The 26,458-nt window shown below is 40.9% G+C and overlaps 1 protein-coding gene across 1 annotated transcript in view; it reads right to left on the reverse strand.

Moving 5' to 3' along the window:
• Window positions 1-26,458, reverse strand: part of Ush2a (usherin) — an 828,188-nt gene that overhangs the window by 649,491 nt on the left and 152,239 nt on the right. Inside the window, 2 exon segments of the mRNA XM_008834819.2 lie at window positions 1,092-1,724; window positions 5,771-5,966. Coding sequence (XP_008833041.1) covers window positions 1,092-1,724; window positions 5,771-5,966 — 829 coding nt within the window.

Genomic DNA, 26,458 nt, shown 5'->3' on the forward strand with positions numbered 1-26,458 from the left:
AGAGAGAGAGAGAGAGGAGTGTTCCAGTTCTAAAGAGCTTGCTGCACTGCCTTATATTTGCTAGACTACAGTCCATACTTGCATTTAAACTAGATCATAAGCCAATACTTGTATCAAAAAAGAATGAGCTGCTTATCATCCTCTTTCTGTCTCTTTGAATTTGTTACTACGACCCATAACCACAACCCTGATCTGCAGAGTGTGATTCATAGACACAGCTCTTTTCCACAGAGCTGTACCTACATACGTCCCAACTTTGTATTCTTTCCCACTGACCAGTAGATTCTCCTTCTGAATTTGTATCACATTAGTTTTCACAGACTCAGATGACTCAAAGATGATGTGGCTCAAGAGGTAACAATTAGTATTGTTGTTCGACATCTGGTAACTGTTGGTACTTACTGTAATATCGTGATGCATTATTTTAATTAAAATAATAACCAGGCGAGGTCTTTTCTCCATTTGGGAAACAGTTGGAGACAGGCCTCTGTGCAGTAGGGTCAGATAGCAGCCTATTTTAGTAATATTAATACATCTAAAACATCTACGTTTCCTTATAATGTCATTATACAGCTTGTTCAGGCGTCCTACTTAATCTGTTCTGTTTAGAGATTCAGTGCATCTCATGGATATTTGACAGTCCTTTATTTCTATTTTACATGTATGCTTTGTCTGCATGTGTGCGTGTGCACCACCTGTGTGCCTAATACCCACAGAGGCCAGAAGAGGGCATCAGATGTCCTGGAACCGGAGTTACAGGCATGTGAGAGCTGGCATGTGGGTGCTGGGAACTGAACCTCACTCCACTGCAAGAACAGTCCTCTTACCTGTTGGGCCAAAACCCCGGATTCTTCCTTTTTCCAATCAATTGTTTAAAAACGGTCTTACTTCAAGTTAAGCCAATAACGTGATGGGTTGGATTCATTTGAAGAGTCCCTACCCAGACAAAGAGCAAACTATAGACAAGATAATTGAGTGAGTGGAATAGAGCTGATTGGATGACAAAAATACAATGATGCTGGAGATGTATTTTTTTAGATGGGAGAAGAGGGAAGTGATTGCACTGGAAGTGTGCCACAGATGTTTCTTACCTGGCTCACACTGATCACAACTTCTTCCCTGCTGATGAGGCAGGCATAGGCACTGCCTGCTGACGCTGATCGGGTCACAGCTGGATCCAGGTGATGTCCCTAACGAGTCGCACTCACACATCTGGCAGCCTTGAAGATTGTCTAAGGTCAAATTGTATCTGTGAGATTCACACTGATTGCAGTGCAGACCTGTGACCCTTAATTTGCAAGGACATTGCCGTGTTGATTTGTCACACAGCAGAGAGCCAGTCTCATGGCAGTACCAAGACACACAGAGGAAGGAATTACTTTGACACAGGAAGTAGCCTGGCAAACACTGGTTGCACTGTCTCCCTCCAACGTTGGGCTTACAGATGCACTGTCCTGTCTCGACATCACAGACTGTCCCGGGCTGTGAGCCAGCTCTGTTGCAGTCACAGGCCTTACAAGAAATACCGGCCAACCCATAAAAGTTTTCTCTACAAGTGTCACCTTTAAGTCCTCTGGCTTCTCTTTTGCGCTCACACTGCCCGGAAAGGGGATTGCAGAGTTGGTTCACTGAGCCGTGGCGGTTACACCGGCAGGGTTCACATCCATCATCATTAAAACTTCGGAGAAATTTAAATCCGAATTTGCAGCGATTACATTTAAGCTCTGAAAATAAAATACGTTTTAAAAGGTGAGGAAGGTAGAATAATTCTATTCAAGATGGCTGAGGATGAAGCAACATTACTGCAGATATTTAACGCAGAAAGAAAAAGCAAGCGGCACACTGGTCTTCTGTTTGTGCAGAATTCTATGTTGGTACAAATTTGACTCTCACACTGACATTGAGAACAACGTACTTTGTAAAATTTAATCACTAATTAATGCAAAGAAAAGTGCTGAACGTACATGTTGTTCCTGTTTTATGTATGGGGCTTCTCTCCTAGTCGCACAAATAATAAATCTATTCAAACAAAATGTGTACAGAGCTGCGCGGTAGCACAGTAGCTGCTTTGTTAGAAATCACCATTGCCTGAAGAGATTCGGTAAGGTGTTAGTAAAGGGCTACAAAGTGTGAGGAACTTCAGTTAGACAGAATAGATGGTTCCAGAGCTCTGTTCTAGAGCCTGGTGACTAGCTTTTTAAATAGCAAACTGCACACTTGAAAACTGGTGAGGGGACAGATCTTAACACTCTTGTCCACAAAAACTTGTTAAGTATATAGTTAGATATATCAGTGACCCTGAATAAAACACTTCATAACATGTCTGTATACCCAAATACCATGCCACATTCACACGAAATTACAAAATCCTTATTTGCTTATTATATCTTTACAAACTAGAGAGGGGAAAAATTAAGCACTAAGCTGACAGCTATTTTGTGACAAGAACATACACACTTTCAAATATCACACATTTAAATAATTAATATAAATACAACTTCTCCAGAGTAATTTTATTTTAATCCTTTTGAACGCGCCTGTGTTTTATCATTTTCAATTAATATAAATTATGCTTTCCTTGGCTCATAAGGCAGTCACACTGCCTGTCAAATCGTGTGATCCAAAACACACCTCTTCAAACACTAAATAAATTTGGCTCTTTGTGTTATTTCTCTTTAAAGGAGTACATACATACATTTTACAAATGGAGAAAAATGTTTTGTCATCTAAACTCAAACCTCTGACAACTTATGTCAGCCTTCAAAAGGACATTGCAAAGCAAAGGAATTTGAAGAAAAATGCAACAGTAATCTTTATATGTGAAACCCTTTCTTTACGGAAATTGCACATATCCATGACTTTAAATACCTGACCAGGTGGCACTGAATCAACTGAGATATCTATCTATTTTCAACTATAATTGCAATAAATATCTTAGCCCTAGAATAAGACTCAGATACAAACTCAGGAGCTCATATGGAGTAAAGGTATTTCTAAACTGGAAGGAAATACATAATGTGCATGTATATGTGGATAAAAATTCTAGAACTCCAGAGGAAGGCAGGTCCTTTAACAGTGATGAATGACTCACCTAAGGCATATCATTTCATTTCAATAAGGAAAATAAAAAAGGACCAAGATTGCTGCAAATTTTAAAAATAACTGTATTGTTAACAAGAATTATGACTCATTTTGAACTATTAAAATTGGTCTACATGGATTCATATCATATCAGTTTTAAAAATATGCACAGTGCTTATTTGAATATGCCATACATATTCCTGACAGGTAATCTATTCCTAACGATACTCGGGAAGGCCTACGGGGCATCGCATTCGTGCTAACAAGTGCAGCCGCCTTAGCACACTTGGCATTTAATTCCCATTCTTCTCCCTTTTTATTCTAGATGAATGACCTACTTTAATAAAATTATTGGTGCTAATGTATTTTACTGGTGATAGAATCATTAGTGAGATTTAACGGTTTTGTTAACTCTAACAGTTTGCTTTCCCACACATGTACAGCACAGCCTTGTGTTTTCCAGGGTTTTGTTTGTTCCTGTTAACAAGGCAATCTTGAGCAAGGATACTTGCTAATCCCATTAGGAAAATATATATACGTGTCAAGTTTGTGTTTTTATTCAAAGTATTTCACTTGCGGAAATTACTCAGAAATCACTATTAAGAATAATGTTAAAGTGATGATTTAATCATCGCAGAATAACATTTATATTTTCCTGCAGAACACCATTCTGAACAACCAGTAAAAGAAGTAGAAGGCAGTGAGCATATAGAGAGGGGTCAGGGTGAATGCTGGGTGATTCTTAACACTTTTCCTTCTTCGGGCCCTGGAATGCGAGCACCACAGGGACACAGGGACGAGGCCATCCTCCCAGAAAAGCCAAAACCTCATCCTGTAAAGACCTCTGCTTAACTCATTTCTACACACTGAATTTGAAACATGTCTCATACCAAAGAACAAAGGAGACCACACAGATGAAATTCACATCGCTTATCACACCTACAAAGACCTGCTGCTCTTCCAAGCCAGCCGACTTCAAACAGTCAGTGCTGCGTGAGTGAGTGATGTTACACCCGCCTTATTTTTAATTCCTTAAACCACAGGGAGCCTGTGTAATACTGTCAATCCTTTCTATCTTCTTTTCATTAGTTTAATTTAAATGCTTGCCTGATGATACTGAGGGACATGACATTTACATGCATATATGTGAATAAAACAGATTGGCTTATAGTACAGAAATTAAAAATGCCATTTAGAAGAACATGAAAATACATATAAATATATATATATGCATGTACGCTTGCACATATGTGGTGTGAGTGGTGTGCAAGGTGCATATGTATATATGTATGGATGAATGAATGTGTATATGTGTGTGTGTGTTTATGTATGAGTGGTATGTGTGGATTATATGTGTGTTGTGTGTGTTGATGTGTGTATATGTGTATGTGTAAGTGTGTAATGTGCATGGTATAAGTGGTGTGGGTATGTGTTTAAGTGCTCTTCATGGTGGTGTATGTGTATGTGTGTGCTATGTGTATACATATGTATTTGTCTATACATGTGTGAATAGTGTACATGATATATGTACACGTGGTGTGCATGTGTCTGTGTTGTTCATGCTGTACTTGTGTGTGTCTGTGTGTGTGGTGTTCATGGTGTATATGATGTGTATATATGCATATGTGTCTGTGGATGTATGTGTGTGGATGTGCATCTATGTGGTATTCATGGTATACTTGAGGTGTGTATGTGAATGTGTGCTGTACATGATGTGCACACTGCTAGGCATGTTTTATTACCATGAGGTTTAGGTCAATGTTAACAGAGCCATGCTGGACTCAACACCTGGATGACGATAGAAAGGCCGAGGTCTTCCTTAAACTCCTACAGGAGCCGAGGCTCGTTCAGTTATGATACAGGACGCACCTCATCAGAAAACTTTCCTCTCGTAATATTCTCATATATCAAAATTTCAAAGGGCATTATGTATGTGGTGCATTTCGGGCACTTGATAAATTTTGGCCTCATGTGGCGGTGGTGCCCCTCAAAAATGCTGGATGTAATAAATTGCTATAATCAAATCTAATTTATGAAGAATACCTGTGGGAGTAACAAACAAAAAAGCACGTCTTATATAAAAAATGATAAATAACACCAGAGCTGGCTGTTTATTATAATCGGCTTGGTACAGAATTACAAAATTAAAATTATGTGGCTTGTTATAAGTAACCCTAGCAATAGGCACGATCTGTGGGATGACATTAACTTACTTTGCACTTCATAGGAACAGTTCAAAGAAATATAATAGAAAAAATGGAAAGATTTATCGCAAAGGACCCTGTAGCATAGGATATTTTGAAAAAAATCCATTTATTTTGCAAGGAAATGGTTTGCATGGAACTCATTAAATGCAAAACATTTTGAAAAAGTGTTAATTTTCTAAAAGAAACATCTATGCAGTAAGCAAATTATATTTTTCTATGACTTATTAGTGTGGGTGCATGCGAACTAATGCATTTTCTGAATAAAGAAACTTCTAACACAGTGATTAAACTAAGCTTCAAACTGCAGTTTGATAGAATTATTAATTTAATCATTTTTAGACAGTTAATTTTATCCAAATTTATTTTTCCAGTCTGCCTTGAGCAAGGAAATTTGCTTGACGCTTCAGTTAAGAAATCAAACTGAGCATATTTCTCTCAGTTGGTAATAGAGATGTGGCTGTAGACTTGCACATTACACATACCAAAAACGTTTGCCTTGCACAGGCTCTGGCCTGAATTTGGGTGACAGGTAATGTCTCCATTGACAGTCCCCGGGGTGTTGCAGTTACAGGGGTGGCAGCCATCAGGATGTAGCTCCTGCAGGTCATAGACTCCATCCTGGCACCGAAGGCACCGTCTGCCAGACACTCGTCTCTTACGATTACACTGGCGTCCAACCTGCAGGAGATACAACATTTTGTAGAAAGATGAATATTATCTATTTTTAGATAATTTGCTCATTAGGTACAAGAGAGGGCGGGAGGAGGGAAGAAAAATCTTGAAATGTTAAATAGACAAGAAGGTGATAAGGAAGTTCCCCTGACAGAAAACACAAGGAGCTTCAGAAGGAAGAAAATAGAGAAAGGGACAGAAATAGAACCAGGGAAGTCAGTCATATATGACTAGAAAGGAAATGGGGAACTAGGTATTTAAGTGCTATATAAAGAAATCAAAATATAGACATTCAAGTCCTGAAAATAGAAAAGAGCCGACAGCTAATTTAGTCTTCACAACTCCAGGTTTCCCTCCTCTTGTTTTCTAACTAGTTGGTCCAGACCCGTTTTATACATGTAGGTGTTTTAATTGACAAAGAATCTTTCCACAAGAAGACAGCCCCACTAAGTGTTAATGTTATGTAAAGCATGCACTCAGCCCCTCTTTTGGGAACACCTCAGCTTCTCACTTTTTACAGCATCATTTAAAGGAAGTCTATTTATCTGGTTCATGTCATTGTAAATAAAACATACAGTTTCAGATATCTTGGAAAGAGATTTCAAATTACAGATTTAAAAGAATTATCACTGCTTCAGGATGCCTCATCTGAGTAAAAGGACTCACTGGATTTGCTATTTCAGGATAAAAGAAGACAACTGGTGTGCAAATATTTAAGTCATAAAAAGAAAGTTTTAGATATGGTTATAGGCAACCAACTTCTATCCAAGACATCAGTGGCTATAGAAAGATGAGCCAGTGCTTATGAAATGTGGCCTTGTAACTTGCTGTATTTCCCACCTTCGTTCTTATGCAACCCCTCAGAAGCTATGAAATTAGTCAAAAGTGGGGTCTGATTTTTCCTGGAAAATAACTGGCATTTATTGGTAGTTATGTGTTACATCTCGCTATGAAAATCCAACAGGCTTCTGACTGCATATTTCTACCATTTCCAGTATATCACCCGGTAACAGGGGCCTGACTTCTTTCTGGAGATCAACATATCTGAGTTTTCTTCTCCAGTTGGCAAGCACCTTACAGGACTGGACACGCATTGCATTTCTGACCAGGAATAATCATGTGCATTACCACATATAAAGTGTGGGAACCAAGGAACAAGAGGATGGAAGAGTGCCAGAGGAGGAGAGGACAGGGCGCGCCAGAGGAGGAGAAACAGGGAGTTCTGGCTGAGCTTTACCTGTGGGTGTTCTCTTAAAGCTTTTTCAATGTATTATTGCTATCAACAGGACTTCATCCCCCCTGAAATCCTAGTGAGGCTCCTTGTCTCCCTAATTTCCTTCTCCTTAAATTCCTAAGAATTCTGTGTGTATGGTAACCTTGTGGTTACTGTGGCCCTAATTTTCCTGTTCTGTCGTGGAATCTAAAGTCAAGGAGAGTCCACCCCTATCACCTTGGCCAGTGTTTCCATTTTATGGAGAGTAATTCTTGTCAAAAGTGGGTTTGTTAAAATTTATTAAGAATTCGGGGTGAAAAGGGAAGTGTTCTAATTGAATTTAATATTGTTCTTAGTTTCCCTAAAACTAGGTTTGCTGGGCTTCCGGGCACCACGGTCGCTCACTTCTCTTTTCGCTCTGTTCCAAAACAGGCTTTAGACCTATCGCCATGTTTTTACAAAAAATTCCCCCAAATATCCATTAGTGCCTCAAGTTTGGCATTTTGTCTCTAAAAATAATTCCCTCCCTATGAGCCACGCTGCTGAAAATTCCTAAGATAACTACTTTTATTTCATTAATCTAAAAGTATATATAATGCATGCAAATGAAAATTCATCCCTGTTAGCAACAATCCAAGATGCAATTTGAAAGCTACAAAAGGCTTTATAAATATATAAAACATATAAACTTTACCATTATTCAAAAATTAGCTAAAAATACAGAATTTATTATGTACCTTTCAATGACAGATGTATTTTGATAGTGAGGTAACATAAATCTATGCTATGACGAATCCTTGACTATCCATACGTAGAAAGATCATGCCTCCTTCTTTAAAATGCATGGCAGTGGCCCAGGCTTGTAATCTCAGCTTTTGGGAGCCTGGGATAGGAGAACTGTCAGAGATTTGAAGCCAGTCTGAGCTATGTAGTAAGTTGGAAGTCAGCCAAGGCTACAGAGCAAGCAAACTGTCTCACATAAACTCTTCCAGTAGTCTGACACAGGTTCCATAATGCTTGGTGGATAACACACCTGGGATGTTAGGTTGATACTGATTTTCTTTGGCCAAGTTAGCCAACATGTTCCATGCTGGGGCTTGAAAATGCTTATAAATAACTCTCACTGGGGTCAAGAATCTAAGCTTACCTTGTGAACAAACGCCTGAGGGAAGATTTAGAGGACACGATGGGAAGGTGTCCAGCCTAAAGCTGTTCCTTTTACCCCAGTGAAGAGTCTGCTTGCCAGTCTCAGAAATGTGAGGCCCTCCTAGCCCCTAGCTATAGACACAAGAGAGGGAACTCAGGAAAGGTTGGCCAGGCTTAGCCCAATTCAGCTCTGAGGCAATGCATGGATGCATAGACTACTAAAATGGAAGAGTTTTAGTATCTTTTGTTTTTAATTATATGTATGCTGTGTGTGTGTGTGTGTGTGTGTGTGTGTGTTTGTGTGTGTCTACATGACCATGGAGGCCAGAGGCTTTGGATTCCCTGGAGCTGGAATTACAGGTGGTTGTGAGCCATCTGACATGGGTATGCTGGGAACTGAACTTGGGTCCTTATCAAGAGCAGCACACACTCTTTACTGCCCAGCTATCTCTGCAGCTCACTTTGGTATCTCAAACAGCAAAAGTTATGATATACAATGTCACTGACCACAGCTTAATTCACATTTCTTTCTTCCTAGCAATCAGGCTATGAGAAATGCAGTTTACAATCTTTCCAACCATATGGTCATCGAAAATTGAGATTCCTAACAATATGGAGAAGGAAAAACACAGTGTTACAACTACCATCCCTAATGATAGTCAAACATTCCTCACACTTCAGACACTGGTCCTATCAGTTTTGAATCAACAGATTGGTACTGCACATCTTTAGACACACGGAGGAGGTGGAGGGAGGAAAAAAGAGAACACTCCCTCACAAACTCCGGTTCTAAATTCAAAATAACATTCATAGACTTTGAGTCATCATTTTTCCAGTTTTACAAAATGTAAGCTCTTTCTTTGAAATCTGTTCTAAATGGCAGTCAGGATTATTAAAATCCTACAAAGTACTACTGGAAAGCAACCCAATGTTCTGATATATTTGGTTATATTTTCATGCTATTAAAAGTATTACCTAATTCCCATTCCTATTAAAAAAAAATTTTTGAGGCAGGGCCTTAATACATGGACCAAGTTGGTCATGAACTCAAAATCCTCCTGCTTCAGCCTTCCAAGTACTAGCATTAGAGGCATGTATCACCATCCGTGTCTTCAAATTTTTCCTTTGATTTTTTCTTTGGTCTTTAGGTTATTTAGCAGTGTGTTAAGTTCTAAGTATCTAGAGATATTTCTGAATATGTTGTATCTAATTTAAATAATTAGATAATATGCTTCATATGGCTGAAATAGATTTAAATCTATTGAGGTGTGTTTTATGTCCCAGAATTTGGGCTGTTTGGGATGACATTTCCTGTATGCTTCAGAACTACATGCACACTCAGCTGTAGACGGAGTGAGTGTCCTTTCAAGATCAAGGAGGTCAAGTTGGTTGGCAGTGGTGTTCCAATCTATACACTTACTGATTTTCTGTCCACTTGTTTTTAATAGTTATTGAGAGAGGAGTATAGAAGTTTGTGCATATAACTGGAGATGTTTCTATTTTCCTTTTGGCTCCATACGTTTGCTCTCTGTTTTTTAAGTTCTTTTGTTGGTACATAAACATTAGGAATTGGTATATTTTATTGATCAATGATGCCCTTTGCAATAAGCAATTGGCTTCAGTATCTTCAATAAAACTGTGGCAGTAAAAACCTGTATTTTCTGATATCAATAAAATCAGCACAGCTTTTCCATGATTCAGGTTTGCCTGCTGCATTCTTCAATCCTTTACTTTTAACTGACCTGCTCCTTACATTTGAACTGCTTTTCCTGTCTGCAGCACACACTCAACTGGAGAGACCTTATTTTTGCACGTTCTTCCAATCTCTGAATTTCACGTGGAGTACTTAGAAAGAACTCTGGCATGATTACTGATACGGCTTAAACTGTCATCTTGCTACTTTCTTGCTACTAACCCAGTCTGTTTTGACTTCTTTTCTTTGCTAATTTTGCATCATTGTACATTTCTGGCTCCCGTTTCTTTACATACTGGCTTACAAAGCCTTTGTTTTATTATCTCAGTGTTTTTTTCTACTTATTTGTCACAATATTATCTAGAATAAATTATATATAGCTTTGGAAACGTAAACAATGGCTTTGTTTCTCCACTCTGGATTATTTTACTGCACTGTCATGTATCGCTATACCACAAACTCTTTACTATTGTGCTGTTTAGTTAGACCTGCAAATTTCCCCTTAAAGAGAATTCAACAATCAGAAAAAATACATATTTACAAATGTGGTTGTCAGCTTTTGGAGTTCCTTTTCATATGGATCCATATTACATCTGGTACCATTTCATTTTTTCTGAAAGACTTTTATGAAATGTTTATGACAGCTATGCCTGCAGTAGGCCTTAATTTTACTTATGTATTTATTATCTAATTTTATTTCAAGTGTAGGACTGTTTTTTATTATTATTACTTTTATGTGTATGAGTGTATTGCATGCATGTGTGTAAGTGCACCCCTGTCCTGTTGTATGATGCCTACGGAAGTCCGAAGAGGAGGTCAGATCCCCTGGAACTGGAGTTACAAACACTTTTTAGCTGCCATATGGGTGCTGGAATTGAACCTGTGTCCTCTACAAGAGCAGCCACTGCTCTTAACCACTGAGCTGTCTCTTCAGCACATGTATGACTGTTCTGCTTGCACCATGTGAGCGCATCATGTTTTGCAAAGCCCACAGAGACCAGAAGAGGGTGTCGGAGTCCCTGGAACTGGAGTTACAAGCAGTTATTAGCCACCATGTGAGTGCTGGGAATCAGACCCAGGTCCTCTGGAAAATCAGCCGGTACTCTTAATGACTAAGCCATTGCTCCAATACCGGATTCTCTAATTTTATATATCTTATCATCTCCAAAAGATTCTGTCTTCAGATACAGAATTACAGCTGCACCATTTTTTTTTTCTGTCTGACTCTTAGAATGCTGGGCCATTGCATTATTTCTGGTGGGAAAGCTGTTGTCTTCCTAATGGTTCAGCCTCTGTAAATGATACATACTTTTCTTCTGATGCTGGACTATTTTGTCTTTACCACTAGTAAAAGAATCGTTAGCTTTGAGGTATTCAATAATAATATAGTCATTTGTGATTTTCTTTGTGGTTTTTTGTTTGTTTGGAGATTTTCTTTTTCTTCTTGGCCATGTGGCTTTGTGATTATATATAAATTCTTGCATATTACTAGCAACCACTTTCTTGAATATTTTTTCTTTGTTCAATCATCCTCCTCTCCTTCAGGAACTCCAGTTGCACATACATCCACTCTTTTGAGGTTGAATGAGAGCTCACTGAAGTTGCCTTCATCATTCCACACCATCTCATCTCTGAGTTTCATTTTGCATTGGTTCTACTTTCTACTTCTATGAAATCTTTGCCTCAGTGAATAATCTCTTGTTAATTTCCACCAGACTCTCCTCATTTCATACACTGCAGTTTTCCCCTACATAGTTATATACCTTTTTAACCTTCAACATCCCTATGTAGCATTTTGCCCCAATATCCAGAATACAGGTATTATATATGCTGTGATGAACTTGCTTGATCCTTGCAATGTGTGTTTGATTTTTGAAGTTTTGACTGGCTAATTCTAATTCTCACCACGGACTATATTTCCTGGTAATTTCCTGGTTCTTAAGAGTACCAAGCACCCTTACCTTTGATCTTTCCTCCCGCCTTTCAGAATACTTAAGGACTACATACAGCCGACAGCTGAAATGACTTATTTGTGTTTGTTTCTGAAAACGCTGACCACTTTGGAGTCCTGAAACTCTCAGTTCCATCTTTTCAACTTAGAAAAACTTCTCAACCTTACCTAGGTTCTCCTTCTCTGTAGCCTGCTATAGAAATTCTCCCAAGATAGTATCTATCAAACTGTAGGACCTATAATAGAATTTATTCTCTATACCTCAGGGGACAAATTTCACGTTGACTAATGTCCAAGTCTTGTAAGCAATTAACATAATTTGTCTACAGTGGTTTTCTCTAAGGTGGGATGCATTCAGTTTTTGTTTGAAGGAAAGTAAAAGTTGCTAAAACGTTTTATCACATGACTTCTCAGCCCAAGGAAGAAGATATAAAAAGAAAGAAAAATAACTGAATTCTAAAGAAGGATAGTAAGAAAATCCAGAAAGAATCCACTAGCAGAATCTAGCACACTGTGGATGAAGGATCACTGGGAAACATTTATTCAGCTATTTAAAATAAACTTTAGACTCTGAACTCAAGACAGGGTTCCAAAGAAGTTTGGCAGAGGGGCTCATAATTCCAAGGAAAACGGATTGCACAAATTGCAATCTCACACCATCTCTCCACTGTTCAAGATCTATCTTTTGAAGACATTCAAACTGGAACCCTCAATCTTCAAAGACCCAATTATTAGGGCACTTTCTTGAAGAGAAACTCTGAAATATAACAAAATCTGGGTAGAGATTAGCTGACTGGAAACCCAAGGCACCTTGAGATGTTCAGGAAGAGGAAAGTAAAGTGTAAGCAACTGAACACGTTCTTCCTGACAAAGAACTGGTTCAAGTAGATAATAACGAAATTGGCATAAAATTTTTCCTTTGAGGAGGAGTAAGTGGGTGGCATTAAAAAAATGTGAGTTCAAGACCAGCCTGGTCTACATAGTGAGTTCCAGGACAGCTGGGGCTACAACCCTGTCTCAAAAAGACCAAAAAAAAAAAGAAAAAAGATAGTCATTTGTTTGCATGAGGATGTAGATAATGACCAAGTTTTGAGTATTATTTGAAAAATACAAATTTAAATATGTATCCTTAAAAAGTAAGAGTCTTGGACCGGGTGTGGTGGCGCGTGTCTTTAATCCCAGAACTCGAGAGGCAGAGGCAGGTGGATCTCTGTGAGTTCAAGGCCAGCCTGGTCTACCCTGGTCTACATATCTACATAGTGAGTTCCAGGACAGCTGGGGCTTCAGGGAGAGTCTGTCTCAAAAAGACCAAAAAAAAAAAAGTAAGAGTCTTAGTTGTAGTGGCTCATGCCTGTGATCTCAACTCTGGGGAGGCTGAGGCGGGGTTACTGCCTGAACCTCACCCTTCACACTGCCACACAGCTAACCCTCTCTTTCCCCTCAGGTCTTATATCAAGTGCCACCTATTCAACAAGACTTAAACTAGCCATGTATCTAAACTTAGAATCTCCTTTCTTAAAATGTCACTCCTCAGTCCCTTCCTTGTTTGACTTCTTCCAAAGTACTGAAATCTGTAACTAAACCTACTTATTTTTACACCTATTGATCAGTACTTTTCTGCCTCTGTTCTAGTCTGCTTTCAATTTCTGTCATAAAAACACTGACCAAAACCTACTCGGGGGAGAAAGGGTTTATTTGGCTTACAGCCTAGTCTAACATCGAGGGAAATCAAAACAGGAACTTGGGGCAGGAACCTGGAGCACAGACCATGGAGGTATGCTGCTAACTGGTTTACTCCCCTGGCCCATGCTTAGCCTGCTTTCTTATACAATATAGGACCACCCACTCAGGGGTGGTACCGCTCACAGTGTGCTTGGCCCTCCCACATCACTCAACAATCAAGAAAATGCCCCACAGACATGGCCACAGGCCAGTCCAATGGAGGCAATTCCCCAATTGAGCCTCCCTCTACCGAGGTGTGTCAAGTTGACAACTAAAAGCATCCAGCTCGGCCTCCTTCCCAAGTCAGTAACAATAGAGGCATTACAGGGGAAGACAGAACTGGGTAACGGTTAATCATTTGTGAGCATACACTGATCTTCTGTGTGTGTGTGCATGCGTGCATGTGTGTGGTGTTCTTGTCCATGTCCAGCTGTTTACATGGGTGCTGGGTTTTTGAACTCAGGTCCTCATGCTTGTGGAGCAAGTGCTCTTAACCACCGAGTCCTATCTCCAGACCCTATTCTTCCCTTTGCAGAAGAAACTAATATTTACAATGATTATGTGGTTTACTGAAGATCGGCAAACAAATATCCTACCCCATCCTCATAGCTATTCTTCTGAATCTCCCCCGCCTGTTAAGATACAGGCCTCGTATGAGCATCAGGAAGTGTGTTGGACAGTAGAGAGGTTTACGTCATGACAGAGAGGTTCACGTCATGACTTGCCATGTCAGGAGCACAGTGCTGGCATCAGCCCAGCAGTGCAGTTGTGATCATGTGAATGATCCTCACAGCACTGAAACTGGCCAACAGTTTCAACATACTACCTTGTAATCACAGCCAGGTCCTCTCCAACTTTGGAAAACAGAGACAGTATCAGCCGTCCCAGGTCATGTGGCAATGGTAGCTATGCACCATTGGGTGACGGCTCCCAAAATCAATTTGGCGGGAAGAAAAGAGTGGGATCTTATAACAATTGTCCTAGTCAACCTTTCTCCTCTCCTCCACATTCTAGGTGGATTCCTACCAGGGTGAATTCAAGGCACTTGGTAAATCCAGACATATTTTCTTACGTAGGTTTGTGAGAAATTAGTATGCCTGTGCTTAAAGATAGCATGGAGTAGGATTTCTGCACAATAAATCCATGATTTCTGTCACTACAAGATGAAGCAGAAGTATCTGTCTTCCTAGGCACTCATTTGGCTGGTGGGAGAGGAAACTTAATGTCCTACTGATGACATCTCCCTACAGAACTCACTAAAAGCCAACGAGCTGATATGAACGCAGCCAAACAAAGTAAAAATTTGTAAAGCAAACTCAAAATCTTAAGACTAGGAAGTCTGCCTGGAAGTCAAATTGGATTTGGAGGTTTTTGTTTGAACAGAAAGTAAATACAAATGATGCCCCCCCTGCAAGAAAATTGTTTAGTCAACGAATAAATTCCTCGCGAGGCCCTTTTCTTTCCTAGAGGACATGGTTGTCCATGGTTGTCTTTCTTGCATAGAGACCTTCACTTCTTTGTTGGAGAAGCAGTGTGTCCAAGTTGTCACATAATAAGTGCTTAACCATGTGCAGCCATGCAATCTATGCCATGTGAGCTTTACAAGGCTATGACATGACGACGGCATTCCAGCTTACAGTACACTTCCCTCAGGAACCCCATTAATACCCCCTGCTTCATACAGAATGGTATCTATGAGGTCATTCCTCTGGAGTACAGCACTTGATGACCTGCCATCACACTGATGATCTCCCCACTCCAACTGTTTGTGTGTGTGAGAAAGACAGAGACAGAGATTAGAGAGACAGAGACAGAAGAGAGGGAATGTGTGAGGTTATATGCATGGCACATGTACAATGCATATAAGGGTAATGTACAGAGGCCAGAGAAGGACATGGCTGCTCCATCACTCTCTACCTTTTTCCCTGCGGAGAGGGTCTCTCCCTCACCCTGGAGCTGGGCTGGTCACCAGCAAGCCCCAGTGATCCTCCTGCCCCCACCTGTCACAGCACCAGGGTTACCCTTATTCAGGGCCATGCCTGGCTTTTTAGGTGGGAGCTGTGGATCTGGACTCAGGTCTGCAGGCTTGCACAGCAAGTGTTCTTACTACCTAGCCAGCTCCCCAGCCCTGCCACTCCAATTCTGACAACAGTGCCCGTGTGGCACTGTCGAGCGAGCATGGAAAGAGCACCTCGGGTGAACATAGAAGACGCACTTTCTAAAAAATACTAAAACCATTACCATTGATTGAGGTAAAGTTTTCTCTTTTATTACCACCAAGGACTGGCAGTTCTAACCACTTTCACTACATGAGTACCCAACTGTCTACTCAACAAAGTCTACATGCCAAGATGTCTACATGCCAAGATGTGGGCTCCTCAGGCCTTCCAGCCTCAGCAAACATTCTTGATATCACCTCCACGAGGGTAACACAGCTTCTAGAGGCAGAAACTGGCTGCAAGTGTTGCCCCTGGACTTAACTTGTGGTGTCTTTCGCACAGCATGCATACCATGCTTGACCAGATAGCAGAGCGGTTCAGCATGGCTTCGTGCAGGACGGTAGCTAAATACAGAATGACCCAGGTGGTACCTGAGCTTTGGTCAGAGAATCTTTAGCAAATCGTTCTTCATTTGAGGTAAAGATGACAATTATATATCCATAGTATTAAAGAATTTTCCTCAAACATACATGACATTTTTAACTTCAGAAAAATTTTCAAACATATAAATCTACATTCCATATGCTCTTGAATTTGGAAGTTTGGTCCTTTAGTTATATGCAACTAAGTAATTCAGATCTGAACACTTAAAATGTGGAGCCTAGGAATTTTCATTCTGTGAAAAATCTGTGTGTGATTCATACGAAACATTGTTTGTCAAGTGTTAGGGTAACTGCTAGATAATCCTCTGCTCCTGCCACATGTAAATAATTAATTTCCGAGACTTGGTCTTGTGATCTTCTTAACCATGAATGTAATAACTGTTAGGTCCATCAATGATCCTCAAAAAACATGGCCTCTCAAAGCTGGAGCAATCCCAGAATATATATATATATATATATATATATCTATAAGCATCTGGATTTAAACTTAGAAATAGACATATAATTAGCAATACTTTTAAAAAATCAAAGAAAAAAATAATTATTTAGAGGGCTGGAAAGGTGGCTTAGCCATTACAAGGCTGTTCTTGCAGAAGACCCAGGTTTGCTTAAGTCCAGTTCTGGGGATCTGATGCCATCTTCTGACCTCAATAGGCAATGCACAACACAGGTACACAAACACACATGCAGGCAAAACCCTCATACACATAAATAAAATAAAAAATAATAATATAATAATTTATGGGACTAGGGAGATAGCTCCGTTAATAAAGTGCTTGCCTTGTAGCAAGGATCTGAGATCAATCACCAGACCCTCATAAAAAAGCTGGGAGTGGTGGTACACAGGAGGATGCCTGGGTTTCAATCAGTAGTCAGCCTATCAAGTGGAAAAGCAGGGAGAGCAAGTGAGAGAGAGAGGGGGGGGAGAGGGGGAGAGGGAGAGGGAGGGAGAGGGAGAGAGATGAGGAATGCCTTCCTAGGTTGACCTCTTTCCCAACACACACACACACACACACGCGCACGCGCAAACACATACATACACAAAGACATTTATACAATACCATTCTGCTGATGTTTATGAGGAAAAAAACGCATCCACCTCTCTGTCTATACAGTGTTTCCCACCAGAAACGGGCTTGCTCACCCTGCATCTGAGTCTTGGGAAGTACTACCTGTTTCCAGTCTAGCTACCTGACTTCTTCCATAAGCTCTGCCCCTCTAGGAAAGGCACACAGTAGTGCACGGGGACGCCTTTGTAAAGTGCTCATTCCAGTTCAAAATTAGATAAATGAATCTGTAGCAGGCGCTGCCACACATGAATGTCAGGGACTGGAGAGGGCCAGGTGAATGACGCACGTCCTCCTACTTGTTTCCACTTAAGTGTTTTATGATACTGCTGTTTATCATCTTGCTCAGCTGTCGAAATATTCATTTGGGAAGAAAAGCCTCTACCCTGGTGTGAAACTAAGATGCCTTTTCTTCTCCATTCTCTGCCTGTCATTTGTCAGCCTGGTGTATTTTTATAGTTCCGTTTCCCCTCCAAACAGGCATTTCCGAGAAAGTGCTTTCAAACTTCCCCATGGTAATCTTGGAGTGTGCAAGTCGGTAACATTCTGAAGCCTGCTCACAGAAAGCCAACGTGGGGTGAGACTACGTTCCTCTCAGCCTTCTGAGTGTCGGAGACAAAAAAGCATCACGAGGCTCCCCACACAGTGCTGTTCCCAGCAGTCTTATGTACTCGGATGGCTTTAAGAGGAAGTGATGTAATTACAGTGTTTCTATTTCCCAAAGGGCTAGAATTTCATGTTGCATCATCTTTGCCCTTTTTTTCCCTACTGGCTTAAGTCTATTTCACTCAGATTTCAAAGTACAATGTGCACCTTTTTGTGCATGTAATGTGTCACCAGGTTACATTAGAACACTTAAGTTCATAAATGTCGTCTGATGTCTCAGCTCTACAGTGTGGTCTTGTAATTTGCTGAAAAATTAACATATAAAACTAATTAGTAAGACAGTGTTTTGACTTTGCAAAATGTAAGATCTTATGGTAGGGGTTATTTCTAATGTGAAGAAATACTTTATTTTTGGTCTCTTTATTTTTGAGACAGGGTCTGCCTCCCGAGTGCTGGGATTAAAGACATGTACCACCATGCCCAGCTAAGAAATGTATTTTTCATGTTTATAAAGTTGTATTAAAAAAACACTTTCAGGGGCCAGGAGATGACTCAGCTTGATGCTCTTCCAGAGGACCTGAGTTCAAATCCCAGAACCCCTGCTGGGCTGTTCACAATTGCCTGAAACTCCAGACCCAGGGGATGCAACATCCTCATCTAGCCTCTTGAGCACCTGAACACTTATGGCATATACTCACACAGGTACACACACACTTAAATAAAAATTACATCCTTAAATGTACACTTTTTTTTCTTTTTTTTTTTTTGAGACAGGGTCTCCTTGTAGCCCCAGATGGGAAGTTAACTCATTTGATTTAATAAAATACAACAGAAAGATTGATAAAACGAGAAAACAACATACATAGGAGACAGCCTGTTTAACACAGGGTCAATTGAGTAAGCAAAAACGCAAATCAAATTTCATTCATGACAGTAAGCTCTCCAACTGAGATATTACGAATATAAATAAACCAAGATTTTGAAAGGCCTTTATAAAGGTTTCAAAAGTTCTTGGTGTTCATAGGATAATAGACTGAATTCTTGGTATACATTAAAGGTAAGGGAATATAAAACAAAATAATAATTCTCTAACATCAACCAAATCTTCCATTATTTCATAATCTCATTATTACCAGTTTGCCACTCCATGACAGACACATTGATACACGTAAGGCTGACCGGAAAACTGACCTGTAAGCTTTCCTGCCCTCCATTTCTTTTATGCTTGCTGTGGTGGCGTGGGGGATTTTTACAGATATGGGGTGTTTGGCTATTTTGAAGCTTTCATAATGTTTAGTGATAGGATTTGCATACACCAAAGGAGTTCCTTCCTACTTCTGCAGGGTCTAAGTACACATTCCATCTGGCAACTTGCTCTGGGTTTTTTTGTATCTAAGGCACCAGGCACAGTGATGGGTTCCCACGCCTGGGTAAGGCTCCTGTGCCTTTAACCTCAAGTTGGACCTGGCCTTTGGAAACAATACAGGTTCCAAATTCAATACTGGGTCATTATCTGTTCAGCCCACCAGGAGGGGTTATATAATTTACCCCAAGTTCAGTGTCCTCAGTGGGTAAATGAGAAAATGTATGCATTGAAAATATTGTGTCAGCTTTGCTACATTCTGAACTAATCAAGTAACATACTTGGTAAGTGTCCTCGTTTGGTTTCTGTTGCTGTGATAAACGTCATGATCAAAAGCAACCTGGTGAGGAGAGAGTTTATTTTGGCTTATGGTTCCAGAAAGAGGGTCCATGAAGGTGGGGGTGTCTGGCGTCAGGAGACAGGAGCACCATCATGAAGCTGAAAGAGTCAACTAGAAGTGGGTTGAGATATAAACTCTCAAAGCCTTCCCCTACTCACATACTTCCTCTAGTAAGGCTCCAGAAGGTTCCAGAACCTTCCCAATAGTGCCAACTGGGGCCAGTTGTTCAAATATATGAGCCTTGGGGGATATTTCTTGCTGAAACCACCACAGTAATTATAAAAGAAATGGAACACAGAAGACCCTCGGAAACCAGTTTGGGTTGTCTTAGGTTTTCACCAATCTGCCTTACACGTTTGAGGATGTAGCACCTCTAATAAAATCCCATAAGGCATGAGCAGATCCAGGGAAAGGCCAGGGACTTGAGACACATTGAGAGTGGGACTTTCCCCATATTTGGAGCCCAGGACCCTTAATCACTGGTTTCCCTTTGATTCTGGAAGTGTGTCTGTTGAGGGATCGGGTCCACACAGTGGGTGGCAGAACACAAAGGTGGAGATGGAGCATATGGACTTTATCAACTATCACACACACACACACACACACACACACAGGCATTGTAGTATAATGATTAATTTTTAAAAGAAACGTAGCCTCTATTATCCATTCATATTAATCACAACCCCCAAGAAACTACATAGAGCCTACAGTCACTACTCTTGCTAAATCCTTAAAAATTTGAAATTGATTTCAAATATATGACTGACAGAAACATACCCTGGGCAGCACTTTTATGTTTCAGGCGCCCCCCCCCCACCCCAGATTCCTCCTCTGGGACTTCTTGTGGGGGCGGTGACTATTTCTACATTTCCTTATCCAAGAAACTTCACTCACACCTACAATCTTCTAAGTCTTTTCCTATTGCCTTCACGGTGACTCCTACACTCTGTCCCCTGAGGCCCTGGGACCTGCACAGAGCCCAGTTACCATCCAGGACCTATTACCAATGCGAGGAACCTTCTTGGTATGGCCAATGTGTGGAAGCCCTGCTTTGTGTGTAATAAAGACTCCTTCCACTGTTGAAGACTGAGCAGACAAGGGGGCTCTCTACCCAGTCCCACGGCGCATGCTGTAGCTGGGAAGTGGCTGTCCTTGCCAGAACCCCAGGTACCCAGGGCAGGCACATGCATAATCAACACTGATATGAGCAGAGCAGTAGAGACTCTACCTCTGTGGTTTTTAACAAGTGAGAATTGCTTTTTTCAAGTTGCTTCTTCCTTTCACAGGTTAGGAAGGAGACCGTGCCCCTGAATTGCTCTAGGAGAGAGTCACCAAGCTACTAGGAACAGACACCATAAGGGGCGCATGATCAGACAACGAACTTCTAGACTGTACGTTTCATTAGGTATTTTGAGTTAATTTCCTGTGTTTAGTCTGTGCTGGCTAGCACTGGGGGCAAAGAAATGACCCTCGTTTCCCATTCTATTATACTAACTTATCTCTCTGTCTCTCTGTCTCTGTCTCTCTCTCTTTGCAAGCACACACACACACACACACACACACACACACACGTGGATGTTGCATAGGCCAGTCCTCTGGCAAGCTGTGGACAGATGCCTTCTCCCCAAGCTTAGTTGCATCTGAAGCCCAAGATCATCACAAAACTTGACTGTTGAGGTTCCACAAGAAGGGAAGGTCAGGGAGAGTCAGTCTCACCTCCCAACCAACCAGTAGGAATAAGCTGCAGGAGGGGAAGGACTACCGGTGTACACGTGGAGGAAGCAGGTGGAAAGGAAAGCGCACAGAGACACTTGTGCACAGTTTAACAGTGTGCACAGCTGTCCTACATCCACATGGCTGCCTTGGGATCAGAGGGCTCCACGCCAGAGCTCCTGATAAAGATTATTGTTCATCTTAATCGCTGTTAATATTAACGCTGTGATTCACATGTGTTCTTGGTCCTGCCTTTGACATAAAAAATTTTAGGATTCAGTGATTCAGAGCATTGTTTCATACTTTCACATGAGACAGAATTGCAGTGTTTCTTATGTAAGCAAAAGGCAAACCTGCATTTTCTCATGGAACTGGACTGATCTTCCAATGATCAGGGCTGGAAAGTCTCCTTCCAGAACACAGCACAGCTCTGCAGGCCATTTGGGGCTGGCACGATTCCTCAGTTATTATAACAAAATCAGACTTGAACTACAGCCTAATTTCCTTGTGTGCTCCCTAATAGTATTAGGGATCACAACTGCATGAATTTTGAAAACGTCCTTGAATTCAATTTTATAGTTCATAATTTTGACTTTATTGACAGATTTTATTGAGTGTATATTCCATTATCCCTTCAGAAAAAGACAGCAAACATTTTTGCAAATTTTTGTGACATTATTTGGATAGAGTATTATTGGCAACTATTTCTAAAAGTTATCAGTAATTCATATATTTTTATTTCTGTTCTTGGAACATGAAGAAATAATAAAAAAGAATGGAGACTATAAATGTGTTTTAGACGTAGACACCATGCTGGTTTTAAATGTGTGAAATAGTGCTATTTTTTTTTTTTACATCTGTGTGGACTCTTTGGGTACATATTAAGTTTAAGGAAAATTCTCTGACTATAAAAATTATAAATGAAGTAGCAATGGAAAGAAAAAGATTTTTTTTAAGTAAAATATTTTAGGGTAAAAAAAAATGGCTCAGTTAGTCAAGTGTGAGTTGTGTTTATGTAGAAAACCCAAGTTCACTTCCTAGCATCCACACTGGTAGCTCACAACTGCCAGAAACTTCAGCTGAAGGGGGACCAATGCCCTCTTCTGGCTCCTGGAGGTACTACAAAAATATGTACATGTCCACATATACACACACATACATGCATGCATATAATTAAATATGTCTTTTAAAAACTAAAATGTTTTTCAAAGAACAAAAATTAATGTTTTAAAGCCTATCTTCCTATTCACAGATTTTGAAAACTAGATTTTTTTCTGATTAAAAATAAGATACAGAATCGCTTTTGGAAAAACTTTGCCCCTGTTCCTTTCCCCACTTTCCTTTCTAGTACTTGGGTATGGGAATAAGTATCAGCCAGTCCTTCTTTCCCTTTATGGTGGAATAATAACATTCCCCTGTGCGGCTCTGCTCAGCCCATTTATAAGCTCACAGACATTTAGCCCACCTCTGTATTCTGACTAAAAGGTTGCTATGATGTTAACAAAAAGAGCTTTATGAAGAGATACACTTTCATTTTGTTTGGCTGTACACCAGGGAGGGAAAGTTCTCAGTCACATGGCAACACTCCTGGTAATGATCTTTGGAAGACCAGGCCATCTTCCAAAGTGGGTGTGCATTTGACATGGCCCACAGCAGTCTTTGGGAGTGCCTGTTACTTTACAAGCTCACCAGCTCTTGCTGTGTTCTGTCATTCACCTTGTCCCACTCACAAGTGTGTGCAGACAAAGCCTACTGAGGTGTTGACCCTGATGAGTCTACATCCAGCTTCATTTTGTGCCTTTGCTCACCATTTCCCTGTCGTCCTTGGCAGTGATATTCACTCAGCATCGTCATACATGTATAACAGGCTGGTGTCTTTTGTTGCTGAATTATGTTGGTTAGTCCCATGTACCAGACACCTACCCTTATCAGATATATGCTTTGGAAATATTTTCTCCTATTCTTTGAGCAGTTTATTTACTTTCTCTTAGAAAAACAGTATTTTGGGACTGGAGAGATGGCTCAACTGTTTAGAGCACTGACTGTTCTTGCAGAGGACCTGGGTTTGACTCCCAGCACCCACATGGTGGCTAACAACTGTCCATGACTCCAGTTCCAGGGAATCTGAAGCCCTCTTCTGACCTCCACAGGCATAGCACTAAATGGGTGCACTTTCATGCATGCAGGCAATACACTCATACACACAAAATAAAAAAAATAAGTAATAGTATTTTGATTTATTTCATTTTAGGTGTATTAGTGTTTTTCCTGCATGTATGTAAGTGCACCAAGTGTGCAACTCCCAAGGAGTCCAGAAGAGGGCGCTGGAGCCCTTGAAACTAGAATTATAGACCACATGTGGGTGCTGGGAACCAAATCTAAGACCTCTGCAGGAGCAGTCAGTGCTCTTAACAGCTGAGCCATCGCTCCAGTCCCTTACTTACTTTCTTGAAGATATTTAAAAAAACACAAATTGTTATAAAAACAGCATGGTGCTGGCACAAAAATAGATGCGTAGATCAATGGAACACAATAGAAGACCCAAACGTGAGTTCATATAATTTCAGCCACCTGATATTAGACAAAAATGCCAAGAACACACAGTGGAGGAAAGACAGCACCTTCAACAAGTGGTACTGGCAAAACTGGTCCCCACCTGCAGAAAAGTGAAACTTGACCCTTATCTTTCACCCTGCACAAAAGTCAACTCCAAATGGATCAAAGACCTCAATATAAAACCTGAAACTTGGAAACTGCTAGAAGAAAACATAAGCAGCACCCTTCAAGATATAGGCCTTGGAAAGGACTGTCTAAACCAGACACCATCTGCTCAGGCACTAAGGTCAACAATCAGTAAGTAGAACCTCATTAAATTACAAAGTTTCTGTACAGCAAAAGAAACAACTAAGGAAGGGAAGAGGAAACCCACTGAGTGGGAGAAAATCTTCACCAGATACACATCCAACAGAGGATTAATATTCAGAATATATAAAGAACTCAAAACAAGAAAGAAGAAAATAACCCTAAAAAGATGGGCAATAGACCTAAACAGAGTTCTCAAACGAAGAAATAAAGATGGCTAAGAAACACCTTAAGAAGTGCTCAACACCATTAGTAATTAGAGAACTGCAGATAAAAACCACTTTAAGATTCCATCTTAACCCAGTCAGATTGGCAAAGATCAAGAGAACGGAAGAATCCAAATGCTGGAGAGGATGCGGAGAAAGAGGAATACTCATTCAATACTGGTGGGAATGCAAACTCCTCATGCAACCACTGTGGAAAGCACAGAGAACCCTAAAAAACTAAAAATGAACCTACCATATGATCCAGTGATACCACCCCTTGGCATACACCCAAAGGACTAGAGATAGATACCTGTACATCCATGTTTGTTGCTTTCTTCACAATAGCTAAGAAATGGGAAACTAAATGTCCCTCAATTGATGAAAGGTTAATGAAAATGTGGTACATCTACTCAGTGGAGTTCTACTCAGCAGTAACAAAAGATGAAATTATGAAATTTGCAGGTAAATGGATGGAACTAGACAGTGTTACACTAAGTGAAGTAACACAAACGCAGAAAAGCAAGCCACATATGTTCTCCCTCATCTGTGGATGGCAGCACCAATCCCTTGTATGTGAATATACAAATTCTGATGTAACTCCAGGACCCAGGGAAAGGCCAGGACACATGGAGGTAAAGGAGAAGAAACAACCTAAACTGGGACAGTGGGGAACAGACGTTTCCTGGGGGAGGTGGAAAAAGTGGGAGTAATCGGCAGGGAGGAGAGAAGGGAGGGACATGCAGGGACCATGGTGTGGGGGAGGGAGGGAAGTCAGGAGAGGAAAGATGGGGGAAGTCGGGGGGTTTTGGGGGAGGGTGGGGATAACGGGGGCACTGTGACTAGGGAGGGAGGGAGGAGGGAGGAAAACGAATGGAGATGAGTGAACCTTGGGGGGCAGGAAACCTAGAGGGAAAAGTGATGCCCTAGAAACCCCGTGAGAAATGCACATAGAGTGTCTGAACCTTAAAGCATATGTAGACCTGGGAGCTGCTTGGCAGGGAACGCAGTGCCAGCCAGAAGAGACCTCCCTTACAGTGACGAACATGCCGTACAGCACTCATCAAAGAAGCTTCTTTTTGCAACAGATGGAGGCTACTGCAGAGGTGCACATCTGGTCAGGCACAGAGAACACAGACCTGGGAGATGCCCAGTTCTAGGTGATACATCTGCAGTCGAATCTCTATGACTAAGGCTCATGGAACATAGTGGAATAAGGGGTAGAGAGAGGGCTAATGCACCCCTTAACTCTCACCAGTGAGCCTTCCTTGTACATCAGAGTGCAATGCACACAGAAGGCCGCACTGGCCAAGTTTTGGAGATTAAGAGACTGTAGAGTGTAGGATGGGACTTCTAAATGGAACCCACAGCTCAGAGACCACTGCAGAAGAGGAGGTGGAAAGATTGTAAGAGCCAGGGCTGGTTCATGAACATAGGGAGGCTTCCTCACGTGAGCCTGTGGCAGTGGTGGTGTCCAGCATGGGACCCACGTTAGCTCAATTAAACAAGGGCCCAAAGGGGAGTTGAGAAATAGGTGGCGGCCAGCACTAGACTGAGAACAATTTGAGACTGATTGCTGCTGGGTGAGGGAGAGTATGACTTACATACGACCACTGAATGTGCTGACTAGACTCCAGTGGACACATTTACACTGAAGGACACTGGGCACAACACCTGAATGAATAGGACTCACATGTATGGCAGAGTGCACAGGGTTTGGTGGGGGATGGGGGGGCATGAATGGGGGAGGGGTCTGGATATGAGTGGGAAATATATGAAATTTAAAAAGCTCAATGAAAATTTTTTTAAAAACATGAATTATTTTATGAAGAACCATTTATTTTTCTGTTGTTTATGTTTTGATACAAAATCTTAATGCTCTGTCTAATAATATCGTGGGTTTAGCTCTTCCACTCAGTTCTCTTTAATATATGTATGTATAGTATGAGTGACATTTAATACATGTGTATAGTGTAGATGACATCTAATATATGTATGCATAGTATAGATGGCATAT

Source organism: Nannospalax galili, unplaced genomic scaffold, assembly GCF_000622305.1.
Source record: "Nannospalax galili isolate Female #2095 unplaced genomic scaffold, S.galili_v1.0 scaffold657, whole genome shotgun sequence".
NCBI lineage: Eukaryota > Metazoa > Chordata > Mammalia > Rodentia > Spalacidae > Nannospalax > Nannospalax galili.